Genomic DNA, 22,166 nt, shown 5'->3' on the forward strand with positions numbered 1-22,166 from the left:
TTATATTCTTTGACAATTTTTGCTTTGCCTAAACGCAATTAGTTACCGCTTCACTAAACGCGTTTTATTGCAGAACCCCCATCTATAAACACCAGCAACGCATTTTCAGCCAATCTTTACATTAAATTGCATGTGAAGCGGAAAAATTAAACATTTTAATAATTAAACTAAGAGATGGTTATAACTTGAAATAAAATTTTTTGGTAAAACAAGTAGATTGATACGGCGACCGGCTTTTGAGATACATCTGATCAAAGTCGCGTTCTTGCCGCTGCGAACGAAATCGTGCGAAAGCGAGATTATTGTTGCCTGACGTCATAGAAGGCGCTTCAGTCGTGCGAGTGCTGGCAGCAAGCTTTAGGCGCCGGAATGAAAAACATTGTAAACCTGGTTTAGTATAGTTTTGCATTAAACAGGGGACAACAAGTGAACAAGTGCAACAAACGGATTTTGATGTTAATTATTTCGACCTATGAAGTCTTATGTGGTTGCATGATAATAAAACAGTTACTGGGACAGGGTGTTCTTGTGGTTAAAGCTTTTGTGATTGCTAACGTGATGCATGAACTTTTAAAAACACGACAGAAACAATAAACCGTCAATTAAGCAAAAGATAGAAGTAATTCTTTGCTTGGCAGTTGCGTTACCTACGAATTCGTGTCATAAATGATTAGATTAATTCGCCACAATCAACCACTATAACGCCCGTTAGATGCTCCCCGGTTCGTGGAGCGGAACGTCACACGAGGGAAAGGTTAAAACGCGCCTCCTGAACTTCCTCCGAATATATTCGCAGTTTTTTATTCGGACAAAGAAGACGGTTTCTATACAAAATGCATCACATCAACAAATGTACTTTAAATTTACAATCAATACAGGATCACCAACTGTTTTCGGAACCGGCATGCAAACGAATAAATTGCTAGTTCAGTGTTACGCCTTAACAAAGATGCAATGTATAGTCACAAATACCCGCTACGACGTTACACACAATGCTTACCAATTGTTGTGACAACAAACCACAAACACCGCTTTATTAAATGGCACGAACACTCTAAGAATAAACAAAGCAGTGTAAGTAACTTGTCTTGGCTCATTTACCCAAGGTACAACGAATGGCATCTTAGGCCATTGCGTTCAAATAGCAATCAAGGTTAACGATAATACAGTTTATCCAATACGCATAAGCAACTCACCGATAATTAAGCTCTTTGCGACATAGAACCGTGCTCCACGGAAGTCAGACACAAAAAAGGACTTAACCACGTTTTCAGTTCAACAAAACTACCCGTTAACTGTTACGTCACAAACTACAATAGACTGCAACAATTATAGCAGTGAAAGGAAAAAAGGTACATAAATAGAAATCAGGCAATTGCTGGCAAATAAGATGTAACATACCCCCCCACAATGTACGAATCCAAGGAGTACATGTCAACACAACAAACAAAAATCGGACAGTAATTGCGAAAACAGTTCACTCGCAACTAATCACGCATCGCGTCGTCGCGTCACAATAAGCACAATTTTGCGATTGGGCGTCTTAACGCACCAGTGTGAGTCTTGACGATCACCTGACGCACAACTCCTTTCCGATCAGGAAGTTCCTCAATCACTCGACCCAGGAGCCACTTGCTCCGGGGCTGGTTGTCATCCGCCACAAGAACCACGTCATTTACCATAAAATTCGAATGTCCACTTGCCCACTTCGATCTGGGCATGAGCGTAGGCAGGTACTCGCGAGACCATCGCCTCCAAAACTGATCGGCCAGGTATTGTACCTCACGCCACCGGTTTCGATGGTAACAGTCCTTCCCCGTGAACAGTCCTGGGGGCATATTCGGCGCTGCACGTTGCAGCAGTAAATGATTGGGAGTAAGGGGCTCCTCATCCTTCGGATCGAACGTCACTGGGACCAAGGGACGGGAGTTTAGGATTGCCTCGACCTCTACCATCAGAGTGCACAACCGCTCATCAGACAACGTCTGTTCCGAGAGCAGGGCGTTGAGAATTTTGCGCACAGAGCGTATCATGCGCTACCATACCCCACCCATGTGGCTGGCAGTGGGGGGATTAAAACTCCATGCAATTTCGCGTTGTTGCAGATATTGGTGAATCTGCTGTTGGTTCCATTTCTTCAGTTCTTCACGCAGGATGCGCTCGGCTCCGACGAAATTCGTGCCGTTGTCACTGAAGATCTGGTTTGGACGTCCACGACGTCCGATGAACCGTCGAAGGGCCCCAATAAAGGAGTCAGTCGACAATGAATGGGCTATCTCGATATGTGCGGCCCTGGTGGAGAAACAAGTAAAGATACAACCGTACCTCTTTACCTCACTTCGCCCTTCACAAAAAAGGGTCCGAATACTGAATGCATTCTGGCTCTGCTGCCAATTCATCTTTCTGAAACATCGTTTGAGTCGTGTTTTGCTCAGTTTATATAAAGAAGACTGGAGCGATTTCAAGCGCAATGTGTACTTTTGCCTCAATAAAAAATTAAACGCACCGTCCGTATTTTCGCTGTAGCGACACAATTCTATTCTAATGCCGTTATTCGTGAACTAAATTTCCCTATGTTTGTTTCGTACAATTCCAGTTTTGTGCATATATTCCCATGGCAATGTTCAATTCCAAGTGCCCTTGTTAAAAGTTTGGTGAAACAAATTTAACATAGGATTCGGTGTCGATATTCGGATTCGGTTTGATTCCAAATAAATAATAACCTCGTGTTCTGGCTGATTACCTGAGGTTTCAAATAAGTTGGCTACATTTACTATTAACATCTTTTCCTATACTGCTATAATTTAGAGCAGTGGTTCTTAAACTTTCTTGGTCGCGCCCCCAAGACATTTTCTGTTAAATCTTGCGTTCCCAACTCCACGAAAAATCCTGTTCAAAAACATCTTCTTGTTCGTTTTTAATATCACTCATCGATGAGAGGGATGGGGGATGTTTATTACGTGGTTAAGTGGAAGACAATTCACACCGCGGATCTGCTGTACAGTCGGGTTTGTTCCGTGCTTTTGTCTTCCCACTCACAAGTGCAAAACAACCAGACATTAATCTAAAACTACTATTGTCAACATAATGAACATTATCGCGTCACAGTTATTTAAATTTAAGACAATCACTTGCTGGTGGCGCTCTTTCCACAAAACACTGCAGCGAAACTTTGTGATTAAATGTCATTTTTGTGTTAAATTGTGCAATTCGATTACTTTGCGTACGTACGCGTCTGTTATTTTTTAAGTTAATCACTTCGTTCTCTACGACAGATAGGTTATTCTCTGACATATGTGCTGATCGGTTTTAGTTTTAATTTCACATCGACTTTTTATAATAATCCGTCCATATTTGCATTTTTCTCATTTCGATGATATTATAAACACCGCCACACGGCCTTCAGCTAGGGAGAGGAAGCGAGAAAACGGACTGAGCGAGACAAAAGCAATTGAAGTATAACTCTCGTCGTTACATTTAACGTTGTTTGTTTTGAAACAAGGTATGTTTGTTTAGCGTTTTATGTTTTGATTAAACAGTCGCAAAGATAGTTTTTTGGCAGATGTTTTTATAGTCTTAGGAGTCAGATACACGGCGTGTTCATTTCTCTGCAAACGGTCCCTGCAAGACCAAATCTTCGCTGAAATTAATCGTAACATTTCTGAAAACTGAAATATTAAATTTGGATAGATTGCTGCTTGGTCGCTAGACGGGTATTCGAAAAATTTGAGGTCCCCCTTGTCAACCTTCCACAGCCTTATAGCGGCCGCGCTCCCAGTTTAAGAACTCTTGATTTAGACAATATTAAGGCGTGCTATGCAAATTGCTGGGCCGACGTTTGAAAGACGCCTTTTTGGACATCGCCAGGTTCATCAACATTTGTAGAAACGGACCGGTTGGGTTCAGTGCCTTCAGTAAGTTGTTTATTGACAAACGAATATAAAATACACAAGCATGGATCCAATAATATGAATTTTGTGATCATGTCAACCTCAAGTTTGTGAGAATATCATCCTCATCTTCCCATCATCTTCGTTTCAGGGAAGAAGGTGAGTGAGGAACAGGAGACGGAACTTTACACGTTCGAACAACATATCCTCCAGAAGATGATGAAGAAGAAGGAAGAAGAAGACAAAGACGAACATCTCATGACAATGATCGTTGAGCAGTAAGTTGGTTAGGATTCGAATCCACACAACAATGACTTTAAACCGATTCTTAAAGTGCCTATGACATAGAAGATGTTGTTTATGCTTCGATCCCGCTAAAAGTTTGATTCGCCCTGTACCTAAATGTATTTATTTCAGGCAACAGGAATTGCAACTACAAGTGAAGCAATTATTAAACCTGGAGAAAAGCAGAAAAAGTTCCAAACTTCAAAAGGTCACAAGTTGCCCTTCTACCACGTGAGCGATGACCTTGAAGCAAAGTCAAGCAATCGTGTCTAGTGCAAGCATCACATAAATGAGGCAGCTTGGGTATTTGTAATTACCTAAATGTCCATTTGCCTACGCTTGTATTTCTTTGCCACTTTTCCATTTTCCGTGTTATGTAAAAATGTTTTTTTTTCATTTGATTGATTTCCATCATTGCTGTCACAGACTTTTATTTATTGTTTCTGCACTGATTTCTTTTCGTACCGGCTACATCAGTGCCTTATCACAATTTCTGTTTTCAACTTTGCGATTTTGAATGATTTCATAACTTAAACATTCTGCTTTCCTTTGTAATACTTTAAAGTGTGAACTATTTATTTAACCAGATAATAAAATTCCGCGTGTATTTATTATCCTGACTGGAATCTAATAATTGATTTATTAACTCTTACAATGGATTAATTACAACACACATACTACTAGTAGTTAGTAGTACTAGTAGTAGGTCAGAAAGGGGTCGCTTATAGAGGAGACACGGGTGCGTAAAGAGAAAATGGCTTTGCGCCATGCCGCGGTGATTGAGCTGGGGTGTCCGTTTGGTATATTTAATGGGCTTATGGCCTTACTATTCCAAGTTATCTGATATTGGGTAAAGTTATGAGGGGGATTGATGGTGGCGATCGCCTGGGTCACCGCTAGGGTGACATCGTCCGCGTAGGCGACCGCTTTGGGTACGTTACGGCATGGTGCGGGAATAGACCTAATTGAGGGGTGGTTTTGAAGGGCAGCAAGAAGTGGGTCGACAGCAATCAGGAAGAGGGTCAGGCTAAGGGGGTCACCTTGCCTGACACCTCTCCTGATCGGGAAACCCGTTGTGGCAAACCCGTTGAGGAGGGCATGTGATGAGGATGAAGAATTGAGTGAAGATAAAAAATCAGTAAAAAGTGGGGGAAAGCGCTTTAGTTTTAATTGTAAGAGAAGCCAGTCAAAAGAAATGGAATCGAAAGCTTTTCGGAAGTGAACAGAGATAAAAAAGGAGTCTGAATTACGAATTTTGGCTGAATCATGAAGGTCGCGAAGAAGGGTAGTTACGTGAGATGAGGTAAAACCAGATTGGGCAAACTGATTAGGGGAAATTAACTGTGAAATAAAAGGGGTAAGACGTAAATTAAGTGTAAGTATATAAATTTTATAATCTAAATTAAGAAGGGATATGGGTCTATAATTTGATAACAAAGAAGGGTCAGATTTTTTGAAAATAAGAGAAATATGGCCTGATGTAAACTTAGGAGGGGTATAAGCGTTAAGAAAAGAAAAATTAAGAGCTGATGTGAGGTCGGCCCCGATCAGGTTCCAGAACAGTTTGTAAAACTCTGAACTGAGACTGTCGGGGCCGGGAGTTTTACCGTAGGGAAAAAGAAAAACTGATTTTTTAACTTCTGAATCAGGAATAAACTTAGGAGGTTGTTTAAGGAAAATGTTCGAGGGGGTTGGTAACTCAAGATTTTGATTAGATTATAACAACTTAAAAAGATCATAAGTGTGTGAAAGCATTTCTTTAGGGGCAGATAAAGGAAGGCCGAAAGAATCTTGCAACTCAAAAATAGGGGGATTAAATTTTAAAGGAAGAAGTTTTGAATAAAGTGCTTTGTCGATAATGGGTTTAAAATTAGGATCAGAAGATAAGGATTTAAGTAAATTAGAACGTGAGGTTTCCAAATGAAAATCAATAAAGGACTTTTTGACAGAATAAAAGGAACTAAAATTTTCTTTCGAAGGGGAGAAAGTAAGAGTGGTTCGAATATTATTGAGGGATTGTTGAAGGGATGAAACATAATTCCGGGATTCTTTAACTTAACGTTTCGAATGATAAATAATGAGGGACTTAATTTTAACTTTAAGACATAACCAAAAATCAAGAGGGTTGTTGAACATAGGAGCAAGTGATGACCAAATAACATAATGACGATTTAAATCATAAACAAAAAAGGGGTCGTAAAAGGTTTTAACATTATTTTTCCATGGGCCTCTGCCCCTTGGTGGAGCAGAGACCAAATTAAGAGTAAGGATAACAAAATCATGATCGGAATAGGGACATGTAATAAAAGAATGATTTTTAGGCGTTAAATTAGGAGTAACATAAATTCGGTCCAAACGGGATTGAAAATTAAAAGAACGACGGGAAAATTGAACTAAATCGGGGTGGAGTATACGAAAAGAGTCTTTTAACTTAAAAAGGTTATTTAATTGTGCTAGATTTGTGCTGGGGGGAGAGGGGGAAATTTATTTTGATAGGGGGAAATTTGTTTAATAAAGGGTTTTCAATACAATTAAAGTCTCCAGCCAAAATTATAGGGTGCGGTGATGTAACATAGGAATACAGTGAGTTAAAAAATAAATTATTACTAACCGGGTTTCCAGAGGGGGCGTAGATGTTGACAATATGGAGGGTGTGGGTGCGGGTTGAGATGTCGACCGCGATAATACGGCCGGCAGAGTCAGAAATAGATTTTAGAATTCGGAGGTTCGGAAAATTGAGAAGAACTGCGACACCCCCTTTTGGCGTAGCCTTCGTAGGGTGCCGAGTTTAAGAGGGCAGGGCCGGAAGTCCATTCGGACTTCCAGAGGGATTCGGTTTGGGGTGAAGAGTGAGTCTCCTGTAGGAGGTAGATGTCAAAAGCTAAAGAGGAAAGATGGCGGAACAAGGCCCGCCTTTTGGTGGCAAGGCCCATGCCATTTACATTCAAGGTACAAATTTTTATGTGTGACGTCATTACTTTTGGTTATTTTAACAAAAAATACAAGAACAAATATACAAACTACGAAAAAATACACTAACAGGTCCATTATTATTGAAAGTTCCATTACAAATGATTAATTATTATAAATTTGTATTGTTGTTTGGTTGAAATCGGTTGGTATGCGGACCCCACAGTTACACGTTATTTTTTCTTTTTCTTTTACTCGGTAAAATTCTTTACATACGGTACAACCGGGGCATCTTACTTTGGTCCCATAGTCCACAGCAGGGCTCCAAATACCACATTCGCACTTTAAGTATAATTTCTCACATTGGCACGTAAAGTCACTGACCTCGCTTGGGATTCGTGTGCGGCAGCACCTTGTATAGGAGTTCCTTGATCTTCTGTTGCGCTTGCGTGGTTGCGGTGTGCTGGTGTGCGGTTAGGGTAGAGCCAGCCCGGTGCTGTTCGCAGTTGACAGGGAGTCAGAGGGAACTACTTCTGTTGACGCTGTGTTGGTGGTGTTGGTGTCGGCGTCGATGTCGGAAACCGAAACTTCTTCCTCTTCCTTCTATTCGTGGTGGGGTTGTTGCTACTCCTGCTCCTCCTCCTGCTCCTGCTCCTGCTCCTCCTCCTGCTCCTCCTCCTGCTGTTGTATCTCTTCGGGATGCTGTGTGTCTTCGAGCATTGGTTGTTGCTGCTGCTGTTGTTGCAGTTGTTGCTGCCGTTGCTGGTGCTGGTGGTTCTTGCGGCGGAGTTGCGGGCACTCCTCCTTCTCGTGACCCATTTCTCGGCAATAGTTGCAGTGCGGTGCTTGGCTGGGGTAATAGAAAGACAGTTTTACGCCTTCAAGCCATACCTCGCGGCCAATTGGATGGGTCTTTATAGTTGAGGTCTTGACCATGAAGGCTCTTTTCCCCGCTTCCTTTCGCCGAGGATCCAGCATATTCCAGTGACGGGTTACTGGGGAGTGCCTTTGTACAAAGTTCTTCATCGTTTGCGTACTCATCCACGGTGGGACATAGGAAACGACCATTCTTTCGATATATTCTGTGTACGGTTCTGCGTACACGGGTCGTCCGGTGCTCATCAGTTCTGCTGCGAATTGTTTTGCATAGTTTTCAGTAAAAGTATAAAAAGTCACCTTGCAGGCCGGGTATTGTATGAATCCTTTCAGCCGGTCAAGGTCGAACTTCATCGCATCGAGGATCTCGTAGATCTCCGTCCTCTTTAATCCGGGATTGAATCGAGCATCGATCTCTCCGCGTCGGTCGACTGGGTAGGTTCTGGCGGGAACACTTCCTATTGGTTTGGCGGCGGTGGGCGCTTCTTTCTTGGACCTGGGCCATGGTTATTCTCAAGTTTCCTGCCTACCACCGGCTCAAAAGGGGTTGAGGATGTTGGTGTCTGATCGCATCGGAGATCAGCTGGAATGTCACCTGGTGCAGAGTCTTGGGCTTGTATTTGGGAACGAGCTGCAATGACCCAGGGGTATGAGGGTTGGTGACAACTTGCCTGTGGGTTTTGGTGGGGATGTAGATTCCTCATCTGTTTTGGTGGAGGCGGAGGAGGAGTCTTCATCGGGAGAAGAAGTGTCTCCATTTTCCTCAGTGGAGTTGGCGACATGCTCGCTCTGCTCTTTGGTCTCATCGGTCTCGATCTGGTGGTGTTTGGTGTGTTTCTTCTTTCTCTTTGCTGCCAGGAGGTGGCATTCGGCCTTGTTGTGGCCATCGGCCTTACAGTGGTCGCAGTGCGGTGGCTGCGATGTGTGGAACGCCGATACCACGTGTTCCCCGAGCTTGAGCTTTTTGGAATGGGGTTGTTTTGGAGGACGGACCTCTTCCTAATAAATGCTCTTTTCCCATTGCTGGTGCGGTACTCGTCATAGAGTCCGTTAGGAAGAAGGTTGATACCATTTAAATTTCTTATTGCAAAGTTCATTGCTTTGAGCAGGTTGTAGATCGCTTCCCGGTTCAGCCCGGGATTGAATCTCGCTTCTACCTCTCCATCCCGCTCAATGCGGAAGGGGTCATCGTCAGTGTTGTCTACGTTTTGGGCCGCTACTGCAGCATAAGACGTGCCTACAGGGTTTGTAGCACCTGCCATACTTCAGTGCGCAATACTATAAGACAGTTTGTCCAACCGCTCACCTTGGATTTGTGGTCCTGGAATACGTTCCGGAAAATCCCAGATGATATAATCCAATTTGGCGTAATCCAAGGACTAAGAGCCAGAAACTAACTTGCCTTCTTTGCTGTTATAAGTAACGTAACTGAAGTAAAAAACGAATTCAGGTCTCGTCAGTACTTCTTCAGTAAACGAATGATGTGGTTGTGGCAGAGCAACTTGTCCATAAATCCAACTTGAATTCTTCAGGCGATTGTTTGGCTTGTTTTGCAAACTTACAGTCTTTCTTAAACCCTAATATAAACGTTCCCAACTTAACTCTATTTTGTCTTTTAATATTTGTGGTGTTCTGTGTTGCGAAATTTGTGCTATTGTTGCTTTGACGTGACGGCAAATTTGGGAGAGGATAGATCACATTCTATTGCAGTGCTTCCCAACCTTTTTCAGTTCGCGACCCACTTTTAATGCAACTTTTATTGTGCGACCCACAATGAGATATGACCAAACGAATGACATGCAACAATTTCGTGATCTAATAGAAAACTGTAACATTTAGAAATGCGACCCACTGGTTGGGATGTACTGTTCTAGTTGAACAAACTCCACATACGTGTACATATTTATCTGTAAAAGCTATAAATAGACTGTAGCCGCAGCCTTTTAATTTTAAGCTGTGGTGTGCTGCACAATTGCCGCTGTCTACAACTCGTACGCACTTTCCCACTTGTTTATTCAATTGGTGCGGTCAAGATTGTAACGGAAGGTTTTCTATAAATAAATACAAACGATAAACATACAAAATTCAAATTTAACAAAATAAGCCACACTTACCGACAGTAAGGCCTGATTATGCAACATAAAACGTGCGCTTTCAAACGTGCATTATTTATTTGGCGTAGACAAATTAAGCCACGCGTGTAATCAAGCCTACAAGCGGCAGTTATTTGGCTGCGTTCAAGACGCGAAACTTTGGCGATTTCACTCCGGCCCCTTTAAGGAGGAGAGAATGGAGTGCTTAACTCAACAAATTGATAACAATACGCAAGAAAACACCTCATTTTGTTACAGCTTCTACTATTAAGCAGATTTTGGTAATGGGTCTTTCTACAAAGCCGTTTTTAGTTTTAATTTTAACAGACCGCACCAGCCCATCGTGGCTGGACGGAAAAGTGGCAACAATGCCTGTCCAGAGAGGCCAGGTGCCTCTGGGCATATTTTCGTCAACAACACAAACAATATCATTAACAATAAAATTGCGATGAGGTTTGACCCACTTCTGGCGTTTGTCCATCAGTGGCAAATATTCCTTCAGCCACCGCTTCCAAAATAGGTCCGCTAGATATTGAACTTGGCGCCATCTGCGCCTTGAATAAATGTCTCGTTTGGTAAAGGAGCCAACAGGAAACGGCTGGTCCGACTTTAGATGTAGGAGGTGGTTTGGAGTCAAGGGCTCAAAATCATCAGGATCGCTGGACACCGTTGTCAGAGGCCGCCCATTAACAATTGCCTCCGCTTCACACATCAGAGATGTTAAACCTTATTCGTCAAGGACTTGCTCCTTGGTGATGGCCGATAGCACCTTTCGTACAGTACGTATGGATCGTTCCCATATTCCACCGTGATGGGACGCACCTGGGGGATTGAAGTGCCATTTGGTCTGGTTTGAAGACAAAAAATTCACAATTTTAGTTTGGTCCAGTTCATGGAGCGCCTGCCACAGCTCTCGTTTGGCACCGATGAAATTGGTTCCATTGTCGGAACGAAGCTCGGCCACTTGTCCTCGTCGAGCAATAAACCTGCGCAAGGCTAAAATAAAAGAACTTGTGACCAAGCTATTTGCTACTTCTATATGAATAGCTCTGGTTGTAAGACAAGTAAATAATGCTCCGTATCTTTTAACTTGTGATCGAGCGCGCTTTACATTGAAAGGACCAAAGTAGTCAACTCCCACAAACGTAAACGGCGGCTTATCGGGGGTTAACCTGTCCTCGGGTAAGGACGCCATCTGTTGTACGCCACGCCTACCCGTTCTTCTTTTGCAGTCCACACAACGGTTCAACACAGAACGCACCAGAGTATTAGCTCTGACCATTCAAAATTGTTCTCTTATCAGAGCCAAAACGTGTTCCCTTCCACTGTGGCCAGAAATTTCGTGAAAATGTCTTGCAATTAGCTCAGAAGCGCGGCCACGTCCGGGCAAGATTACTTTGTGGTGTACTTTAAGCGCTTTACAAAGGCTAGTTCTCCCACCAACACAAATTAGTTCATCAATTAAACAAGGATTCAAGTTATAAATCGAACTGGATTCGTGAATAGGTTTCCCCACTTTTAGGAGCTTATACTCCTTACCGTAATGTTCTTGTTGAATCATAAAGAGTGTTCGATTTTTCGCCTGCTTCAGTTCATCTACGGTTAGAGTGCCTAAAGTTGTTCTCTGATCAGGATTGCGTAATGCTTCTGGAAACCTAAGCACCCAGCCAACAACACGAATCATCGATTGCCAGGATGAGGACCTCTCCAACACCCTGTGCAAAACACTGTTGAAATTTGTAACAACAGCACATGTTGTTGCTGCCACTTTAACTTCTGGATCATTATCTGGAATGACGTTCAAGAAATTAGGTTGTCGAGGAAAACCAGTATCACGGAACCAAAGAAAGTCTGGCCCATTCAGCCATTGTTTACACTTCAAAAAACTCGTAACTGTTAGTCCCCTTGACGCGTGGTCAGCAGGGTTGTCTAGAGTCGGCACATACTTCCACTGGCATGACTTGGACATATTCAAAATTTGAACAATGCGATTTGCAACAAAAGTATGAAAGCATTTGCTGGTATTACAAATATATCGCAAAACTGTTACACTGTCGGTCCACAAGGTTACAGAATCAATGTCAAGTTGCAATTTCTTTACCAAAATATCAGTTTGTTTTGCTACTACGTTTGCAGCACACAGCTCCAACCTTGGGACGGTCATTGGTTTAATTGGGGCCAACCTAGTTTTCCCACATAAAAATGCACAATGAATATGATCGTTGCCATAAAAAAAGCGAACATACGAAACGCAACCGTAAGCTGTCAAGGATGCGTCACAAAAGGTATAGATTTCAACTCTTACTAAAGGTCCCAAATTTGTCGGTTTGAAACAGCGAGGTATCGTCAAATTTTCTAATGCTGGCAATTCATTTGCCCAGCGCTGCCAAGTGTCACTGAAGACCTTTTGAACGGATTGATCCCATGTTAAGTTACTTCTGCACATGTTTTGCAACAACACTTTTGGAGTATGCAATACCGGGGCCGGTAAACCGAGCGCATCATAAAGTGAGCTAAACATGGACAAAATTCCCCTTCGGGTTACAGGGCGATTTGGTATGCGAATTTGAAAACCTAAGGTATCAGCATTTACTCTCCAGTTAATACCTAATGCTCTCTCAGAAGGCAAGGAGTCACGACTGAGATCAAGATCTTTTATCGCGATGGCATGATCACCGGACGGAATTGATTGCAAGACTTCGCGACTGTTAGATATCCATTTCGTGATATGAAACCCGCCACGTTTTAGCAGAGGAGTTAGTTCGTGAATCATTGTAATTGTTTTTCTTTCATCATCTAATGATTTTAAGCAATCATCAACGTAAAAGTTGTTCATTACTGTGTTTACAGTCTCGGGCGAAAAGGTATCGCCATGATTAATTGCCGCTTGACGTAGCGCAAAATTGGCACAACTTGGAGAACAGACGGTTCCAAACAAATAAACGTTCATTTGATAAGTCACTATTTCCTTTTTTATATCACCATCTTGCCACCACAAAAAACGCAATAAATCTCGGTCTTCTTCGGGGACGCGAACTTGGTGAAACATACTTCTTATATCTCCCATTACAGCAATTTTGTCTTGTCTAAATCTACACAGAATACCAAAGAGCGAGCTAGTTAAATCCGGCCCCTGTAACAGGCATTTGTTTAGTGAAACCCCGTTAAACTCCGCTGAACAATCAAATACAACCCTTAACTTGTTTGGCTTTTTAGGGTGATATACACCGTGGTGAGGCAGGTACCACACATTTCCGTCATTGCGCTGTAGCAATACACATGGAACCTTGCGAGCATGATCTTCAGTAGGCATTTGATTAATAAAAGAACGATAATGCTCGTAAAACTTAGGGTTTCTCTTGAACTTCGATTTCAATTGTTTGATACGGTTTTCAGCTTGCTTTAAATTTATTGGCATAATCAACTGTGTTTCCCGTTTAGGCAGCGCGATCTCATAATGTCCGGTGTCAAGTTGCTTAATAGAATTATCGAAACATTTCATAAACAGTTGCTGATCTGGCGACAAAGCCTTTCTATTGCTTCCAGCGGTTTCTAAATCATCCTTGCAGATTTCACAAATGTTAAAATCGTTTTGTTTTATAAAATAAGACATTGCTTTTGGGACTGTTTCACTCTTGTTGTTAGTCCTAGGGCCACAAACCGTCCATCCAAGTCTGGTTTTAAACGCGTAAGGACCACCATTGCAGCTTTCAGTAACGCGTAATGGCTGTAACAGTTCTGGATTATCAAAGCCTATCAGCAATTCAACGGGAGCATAGACATCTTCTAACTGCACATTATGAAGATAAGGCCACTCATCGAGGTCCTCTGAACACGCAATATCCGACTGAGAAACCGGCAATTTTCCACCAGCATAAACTTCTCCTAACACGAATTTTCGTCCCCTATTAACGTCGCTGACTAACAGATTATTCAGCAAAAAAGCTTCTTTCACGACATTACTGTTTATCGAGGTGGATGTTATCTTAACTTTTGGGCCGTTTGCCTTGAGTTCACACATAAGGTTCTTGCTACAAAACGTAGATGTGCTACCCGGATCAAGAAACGCGTTAACAATCACCCAATTATCGGAATCTGACCGCTGCACCTTTACTGGCAGAATTAGCAACATGATATTAGCTTCATGGGACTGAACCACGCCACATTTTACAGCGTCCGAATTAGAGGGCGAATTAAGGATTTCTTCCGGATGCAACAGGGTGCTATGCATTTTTACGCAACCCTCTTTTCGGCATGGATTTGTGCGACTACAGTTGCTTGCAACATGACCAGGCTCGAAACAAGAAAAACACAAACTTTTGTCCTTCACAAACTTATATCTTTCTTCAACATTCATTCGTCGAAAGACTTTACATTGATTCAGATAATGTTTAGCGCGACAACACACACAAATTGGCTTTTTCTGATAGTCGCTTTGCTCGATAAAAATGAATCGACAGCAGAAGTCGCATAACAATTCGAACCACGTTTGGAATGTTCAGATCCTACACCGAAGATTGGATTATTGGCCTCTCTGGCCTTCTTTCGAACAAACATTGCAATATGTTCAATCGTGATTTCTTCTACACGACAGTGCATAATGTCGTCGGCAACAGAACTCCAATTACTCTTTTAATTTGCCCTGTTCTCTTGTTATTACATTTAACAAGGCATCGGTTTCAGACCGAAGTCTTTGGAGCCTCGCCTCAGGGGTAGGCGCCGCTTCATCTCCGACATCTGGTCTATTTAATCTAGACCGAGCACGGGTATTTGGACCCGTATAATCGTCTTTACCTTTACGCGGCATCGGAGGGCCGTGTCGAAAACTGTTTAACAGCTTTTTAATTTAAAGCTGTGGTGTGTTGCTCAATTGCCGCTGTCTACAACTCATACGCACTTTCCCACTTGTTTATTCAATTGGTGTGGTCAAGATTGTAACGTAAGGTTTTCTGGAAATAAATACAAGTGATAAACATACAAAATTCATAATTGACAAAATAAGCCACACTTTGGCGTAGACAAATTATAAGCCACGCTTGTAATCAAGCCTACAAGCGACAGGTTATTTCGTTGCGTTCAAGACGCGAAACTTTGGCGATTACATAGACCAAGGCCAAATATTTTTTAAAAACCGATCACACAATGAAATAGTTCTCGTTCAATGCTTGAATAGTTAAAAGCATCGCTTTGTTTGAAAATTTATGTGTTACTCAATGTTTGATGGTCAAAATAAATTTTGAATTAATTTAACTGAAAAAAAATCAAATATTACTTTCTGATCACTCAAGCGTGGTATTGGGTGGTTTCCCTCCGGTGTGACATTAGTTTCGTTCTCGGAAATGCTGCAAAAAATAAAAAGAGGTTGCAACCAAACATTTAGGGTTGTACACTAAACCCGGTATTTATTCACTGTCAGTTTACCTTTTTGTCTTCATCATGAAGCGAACACAAGAGGAAATAAACTTGCATCATCAGAAAGTGATGAATTTTTTAAACAAGTAAGTTTAATTTATGGAGATTTACTGAAGTTAAAATAATGATGTTTCAGTGACAGAAAAGAAACAAAACGATTTTGCAACAGAACACTTTGTTCCCAAGGAGAAAACTATTCAATACATGATGCTGTTGTTTGTTCTATGTCAGATTATTTCAATGCTTTACTTGGTGTTGAGGTAAGTGTGTTTGTTTTGTAGAAATATTATGAAACCTTAGTGTTTGTCATATAGTTGTCCCCTGTCTGTAAATACATTGCTGCAATCAAGCAAAAAATGTCATTTAGAAAACAACGACAACAACTCTTTACTTTTTAAAATTAATTTAGTTTGTTGACAAAACTCATAGGTCATGTGGTATAATTTCTCAACAATTGAGCAATAAACCATAATATTTTATACCTGTCTTTTATGAACATACATACCCAGAGTTGTTCATCCCTTTAGTTTACACCAGGCCTCTATACCACATGGCTCGATCCCCACATCCAGCTCATGTTTTGACACAATTGGCTCAGTTGCAACAGCTTAGTCTTACGTTTGCAAATCTGATAAGCATTTGTTTGAGTTGTTACAATATTAAGGTTCAAATTTTTAAGATGTTAAGGTGTTTTTTGTTATTACTCAACAATTACATTGGCTGAACTTTTGCAACTATAAATTGTTACTGATGCTGCCAGGCATTTTTATTGCTTAATACTGCTCTTCTGGCAAACTTTATTGTATTTACGTTTCTCGACGTTTCCGCTATTATGCAACAGCCTTCATCAGGAGGAAGTATCTAAGTCTACCACAGTGGACGATTTGAGGCACATAAACAGAAACGCTAAAAAGAAAGAAGAAGTGAAACTATGATAAAATGCAACTTACTAGATTGATTTATTTTTTTGCTATGGCCCTTGTGATGTTTTTGTTTGAACAGGACTGATGTATGTTATTATATGTAAATTACATACCATATTCCAAATGGTAAAGTTGTAAATTTTTGTCAGTTCTTTAGACCAGATTGTGTTTGTTGTGATTGGTTAACTTTGTTTTCTTATAGATGCGCGAGAAATACTCAGATTTTATCAAGGTTGACAATATTCCACCAAAAAGACTGAAGAGTGTATTGGATTATATTTACACTGGTGAAATTGAAGTAACAGAGAAAAATGTGTTGGAAGTGTTGGAAGATGCTGATTATACACAGATGCAAGGTATACAAGTTTTAATCTTCACTGGTGTTATTGTGTCAAGAATGAATATTTCAATATATATGTTCTACTTGTGTATTTATTTATTTGTCAACCACGATAATTTTGCATATTTTAGGTTAATATTTTTGTGTTTGACTACTGTCACTTTGTTGGAGAGATATTAATATCTTTGTACTGTGTGTTACTTTTTCCAATAAACCAGGGACAGAACAAATTATTTGTAATCAATGGAGAAGTGAGAACAGATATTACTTCTGAATTAGAGGCGGTTGAATTTTGTTTTATTCACACTTTCAGAATTGAAGTCATTTTGTTGTCGAGTCATCCTTAAAATGACTTCAACCGACAACTGTTTGAAGCTAAGAGCTTATGCTACTCGATACAATCTTGCTGATGTGGAAAAGAAAACAAACCAAATGATTGTTGATAACATTGCAACAGTTGTACAACATGATGATTTCATGCAACTTGATGTTGGTGATATGTCTGCAATCATCAAACAGAGAAACAAAGGGGTAATTATGATTAATTTTCTTTGTTTTTTTTCCTGTATTTATAATTTATTTGTTTATCTACGCCAGTTGGCGGGTTTTAAAGTTGGGTCAGTTTCCCACCCACAGCTTTTAGTTCTGGATGTTGTTTGTTCTTATTTAGTCACAAATGTAACTTTACAAATGTCAGTGAACTTTTCTGCATATCTGAGTTCATTTCATGACATGCAGTGATGTGATATTTGCAATAAACCTAGGTTATGATCCAGGGGTTTCTTATCTGCATGTTTTTCAACAACCTAATATCAAAACAATAATGCAAGTTTTTTTCTGAAACATATTTGTTTTAGGTAATTTTGGAAGTGATTTTTTTGTGACATTTTAAGTTTCTGTTCATGTTCTTAGGTTTAAATTTACAGTTTGGTGCAGACATATCATATTATCAAGCTTTTCATGGTAGCTTGCCTTTTTATAACATGTCGTTTGTTGAATGTAGATGGAAGAAGCTGTTTTTACTGGAATGGTTCGATGGGTCAATTACAATCCTTCCCATAGAGAGGATTTGTTTGTGAATCTTTTCTCACAACTTGATCTTTCATCTATTTCCAACGACTTTATAACAACTACAGTTAGAAATGAAGTAAATTGTTTAGAGTTAGTATAAATATAATGGGTTTAGAGGTTTTATTCCTTTCAGCCTCTTGTAAGAAGTAACATGGATTGTGCCATTGCAGTCATGGATGCTTTATCAACAAACATTGAAAAGCCAGGAACAAGTGGAAAAGCAACTTCTGTCCAAAAAGGTCTGATGTTAGGAATACTTTTTTGTAGGTTGAGATTAATTAAAGATCTTAAGCTAAATCTAAACTGACCAATATAGAAAGATGTGCTTAATCAAACATGTGTTTAGAAATAATGTTGTCAAAGGCAGTGTCCCAATAAGTTTGTTAGTTCCATAAATGTAATTAAAAACTTAACTGAAACTTGTGCAACAAACATATTAATGCTATTTAAAAAGATTAATTAACAAAGCAACAACTTCACTTGAATGGGAAATATGTTTTCATTGTTATCACCATAATTATTTGTTTTACACAAACAAAAACCATAACAAGTAATGTTTATGTTGCAGATTTGTCAGGATTTCTTCTCATTGGTGGAGAAGATTCAAAATGTGATTGTGTGAAATGGAATGTTACCACAAAACAACATGAACATTACCCAGTATGTACATTGCTTGTTGTCATATGGTTTGCTTATTTGACATATTTTCCCATAAATACACATGGTTTTTGTATGTTCAAGTAAATGTAAATTTGAACTAAAGTTACCAAGACAGCAAATGTCCATTAACATTCAGGATTTAATGCAAGAAAAATTATGCAACATGCCCTGGTTTAGTGTCAGTGCCATTGACTCAACAAAATATGTTACTAGTTTTTAGATGGAGACTTTCTATTATTTAGTGAAACATGTAAATCACGCCTTGCTGTTTTGGTTTATTGTCATCAAATCTTGTTAAGAAAATGATCACAGACAGAATGAACTCAACTTCAGTTAAATTTGGTGAAAATGTTTATGTAATGGGTGGAGAAGGTCCAACACAAAGTTGTGAGATGTTGAATTTGGAGGAAAGTAAAAACTGGGTAAAAATTGCTGATTTATCGGAAGGTCGACGCTGTGCTGCATCTGCTGTTGTTGGAGGTTGGTGTGGTTATTTCTGAAATTGTTGATCACTAAACCAGGGGCAGTTCTTGGAATAAAGCATTGGGGAAGCCCCCCTCACAAATTGTCTTAGCAATAAAAATTAACGCGGGCAGACAAAGTGTTTTGTTAATATTTATTTTTGTTTATCACTAGTGTGTTTTTGTGTGGTTTATGACTATCTTCTCATCTCTAAACCAACTCATTCTTGTTGCTCTCCATAACTTTTGTTAGTAATACCCCAGAGAAAATTTTTAAATTCTGCCATGACTGCATTTGCGAATTTTTTTGTACTTTTAACAGTATTACTGACACTTTGCTGACAAGTTACCAATTCTTAAACAGAACGTTGTTCAACTATGTTTTTGGAAACATATAGTAAATATTTAGATGTTGATCAACAATTATAACTTTTATAGACAACCTTGTTTTCACTAATTACAAACAAATTTAGATGACTTGTATCTCACGGGTGGTCTTGGAAACCAAAGAACATTTTCATCAACTTTGTGTTATTCTGTACAAGAAGACAGATTTAGAAATGGTTTCGAAATGTTACAACCAAGATATGGGCATGGAATGTGTTCAATTGACAGTAAGAATGCATCTAAATTCATTTTTGTATAGGATTAATCTCATTACTGGACCCGGTACCAAATAGTTGGAATGCATCTAAATTCATTTTTGTATAGGATTAATCTCATTACTGGACCCGGTACCAAATAGTTGGCATGCATCTGCAACAACAACATAATTAACCGTAAACCATAAATTAAAGTAATCAGTAAATCCACTCTATTTACCCCAACAATATTCCATGACTGGGCCCAGATGTAAATCAGTCAGTTTAAACTTTTTACCCCAACAATATTCACTTTTGGACATGAAAATGTTGTGAAACGCCGACCTAAAACTTACCAGCTCACATGAAATATTCCATCTATATTTTGTAGTTCTTTATTGCATGAATATCAACCATAATATTGATTAATTTTAATTAAAACCTTGATTTAAAGCTGATCGCTTATTTGTACGTTAAGAAACGCATAGCTTACCTCATTGCTTGTTACGTAACATTACAACATAATCGTAATATGACGTCACAATAAATGTTAACTCAAGCGATTTAAAAATTTCTTCAGATGTTTTGTTTTCTGTGGGCGGACATGATGGCAGACAATTCTTACAATCATGTGAATTCCGCGATGTTCGTGTTGGAACCTCCACAAAAATCGCTTCTCTCAATGAAGCAAGAAGGGATTTAGCATGTGAAGAAATTAAAGGGAAGATCTATGCAATTGGTTAGTGATGAAAAGTTAAGCAATAAAATTAACAGGAAGTGATTTTATGTAAATTTTATAAAATACAAATCCAAATTCGTCACCGGTAAATGTATCACGTGATTAATATAATGGAGTTTCCTGAAAAGAATCCTAAACATAAAAACTGGTAGATATAACTATAAAGTATTAACCTAAAAACAATAAAAAGTTTTACTTTAAATCTGACAGGAGGTGATAGTGGTTACTACCTGCAAACAGTTGAAGAATACGAACCTAGAGTCAACAAATGGAAATATGTTTCTCCTCTCCTAAACCCTCGTTGCTATCACTCTGCTTGTGTTATTGATGGGAGGATTTATGTTGTGGGTGGATGGTAAGAATTGATATTATGACGTCACTATAGTCCACTGTTTCCGTTTTATGTGAAAATGTAAATGTTGAGAAACTGGGACAAGTGGGATATACGATGTTATACTTGATTAACAACACGCATAAATTGTTTGTTAAGATTAAACTTAAAACACTTTGTATTATACAAGGTTGTATGTGTGGTTCGGTTTAGTGGTGAAGGGGTCTGCGGGTGTACGTTGGTTTGTTTTTGTTAACTTATAAAATTTACTTTTAGTAAAAAACGTTCTAGAAAAACTTACCTGTGTTTGTTGTGTGTCTGATTCATGAAACTGTATCATGTTTGTTTTATAGGAACTGGGGTAGAGGACTCACATCAGTTGAAGTTTACGATCCAACCTCAAATGTCTGGACACATGCTTTTGATCTTGACAAACCAGTTAATGAGGCGACTGCTGTTGCTGTTTAATATGTTTCCATATTTGGATGTAGTTGATATTTAACTGAGATTGCTTACCGACAAAAATGCTCAAATAATAGTTTTTATTTAAAATATCGTTTTGTGCAACTCAAAAAATTCTACTTTTGCAACGCTTTCTGAATTATTTTGAAATCATGTATTTGGGTTTGCAAACCGGTGTATTTTGTGATAAAAGCAGATATCCGCAATATGGCAATTATTCCATTTGTTGTTTTCCAATTCAATCCTTACTAGATTCTCTGCAACCATAAAATTATGACATTGTTCAAACACTGGATGATAGATTTGTTTTTTTCTCAATACTCATGTTATAATTTTATTTTCCAATTACTTCATCTTCATTTTATAAGTGACGAATAATTTCCTGTGAGTTAACGACGATTTGTGAATTTGTGTCATTTCTGCCCCTGCCTTGTCACGTGTGTGTGTGTTTGTTTGTTTCTTACTGAATGCATTCTGGCTCTACTGCCAAATCATCTTTCTGAAACATCGTTTGAGCGCAGTTTATATCAAGAAGACTGTAGCGATTTTCACGTTAAACGTAATTCTTCTAAAGCGCAATGTGTACTTTTGCCTTAATACAAAATCACACGCACCGTTTGTATTTTCGCTGAAGCGACACAATTCTATTCTAATGCCGTTATTTGTGAAAAAAATTTCCCAATGTTTGTTTCGTGCAATTCAAGTTTCGTGCATATATTCTAATAACAATGTTCAATTCCAAGTGTCTTTGTTAAAAGTTTGGTGAAACAAATTTAATGTAGGATTCGGTGTCGATATTCGGATTCGGTTCATTTCCGAATAAATAATAACCTCGTTTTCTGGCTGATTACCTGAGGTTTGAACTAAGTTGGCTGCATTTACTATTATCATTTACACCAACACTCAAACATAGCCAAGGTATCTTTTCCTATATTGCTATAACATTATTAAGTCGTGTTATTCAAATCGCTGGTCCGACATATGAAAAGACACCTATTATAGTGTCGTGTCGGCGATGCCTTTAAACTTTTTATCGTACAGTGAGCAACTAGTTACCCTTCCTTGGGATTTGTCATTAGACTGCATCAGGTGCTTTCCTAAACCGTAGACTTTTCCACAAACTTACTTTCAT

At 39.4% G+C, this 22,166-nt stretch overlaps 3 protein-coding genes across 3 annotated transcripts; 1 reads left to right on the plus strand and 2 right to left on the minus strand.

The window, feature by feature from the left end:
* Positions 1-1,511: 1,511 nt before the first annotated feature.
* LOC145917360 (uncharacterized) lies at positions 1,512-2,033 on the minus strand. The gene has a single exon (XM_083002943.1). It carries the CDS (start codon positions 2,031-2,033, stop codon positions 1,512-1,514), a length of 522 nt encoding a protein of 173 aa, XP_082859069.1.
* Positions 2,034-10,781: 8,748 nt separating this feature from the next.
* On the minus strand, positions 10,782-14,285 carry LOC145917376 (uncharacterized). The gene is made up of 3 exons (XM_083002944.1): positions 12,662-14,285; positions 11,594-11,842; positions 10,782-11,050 (listed from the first exon to the last, which is right to left on the minus strand). The coding sequence occupies exons 1-3, from the start codon at positions 14,283-14,285 to the stop codon at positions 10,782-10,784; spliced, it is 2,142 nt and encodes a 713-aa protein (XP_082859070.1).
* A 2,845-nt stretch (positions 14,286-17,130) lies between these two features.
* LOC145917798 (kelch-like protein 7) lies at positions 17,131-21,859 on the plus strand. Its single transcript, XM_083003083.1, has 9 exons — positions 17,131-17,260; positions 17,733-17,876; positions 17,934-18,039; positions 18,369-18,460; positions 18,760-18,940; positions 19,395-19,535; positions 20,083-20,241; positions 20,452-20,596; positions 20,926-21,859. The coding sequence occupies exons 1-9, from the start codon at positions 17,162-17,164 to the stop codon at positions 21,038-21,040; spliced, it is 1,182 nt and encodes a 393-aa protein (XP_082859209.1). The 5' UTR covers positions 17,131-17,161; the 3' UTR covers positions 21,041-21,859.
* Positions 21,860-22,166: the final 307 nt, after the last annotated feature.

This window comes from Ascidia mentula, chromosome 1 (assembly GCF_947561715.1).
Source record: "Ascidia mentula chromosome 1, kaAscMent1.1, whole genome shotgun sequence".
Classification (NCBI taxonomy): Eukaryota; Metazoa; Chordata; class Ascidiacea; order Phlebobranchia; family Ascidiidae; genus Ascidia; species Ascidia mentula.

Excerpts from the sequence above, each read along its gene's own strand:
- LOC145917376 (XM_083002944.1), bottom strand. The coding sequence starts at position 14,285 with ATGCATAGCACCCTGTTGCATCCGGAAGAAATCCTTAATTCGCCCTCT. Across the intron at positions 11,843-12,661 it reads GCCTTCTGAGAGAGCATTAG|ATAATGATCCAGAAGTTAAA; the intron begins GTATTAACTGGA and ends ACGTCATTCCAG. Across the intron at positions 11,051-11,593 it reads GATTCAACAAGAACATTACG|CCTTGCGCAGGTTTATTGCT; the intron begins GTAAGGAGTATA and ends CTTTTATTTTAG.
- LOC145917798 (XM_083003083.1), top strand. The coding sequence starts at position 17,162 with ATGATTGTTGATAACATTGCAACAGTTGTACAACATGATGATTTCATG. Across the intron at positions 17,877-17,933 it reads CAACTACAGTTAGAAATGAA|CCTCTTGTAAGAAGTAACAT; the intron begins GTAAATTGTTTA and ends TATTCCTTTCAG. Across the intron at positions 20,242-20,451 it reads AGGGAAGATCTATGCAATTG|GAGGTGATAGTGGTTACTAC; the intron begins GTTAGTGATGAA and ends TAAATCTGACAG.
- LOC145917360 (XM_083002943.1), bottom strand. The coding sequence starts at position 2,033 with ATGATACGCTCTGTGCGCAAAATTCTCAACGCCCTGCTCTCGGAACAG.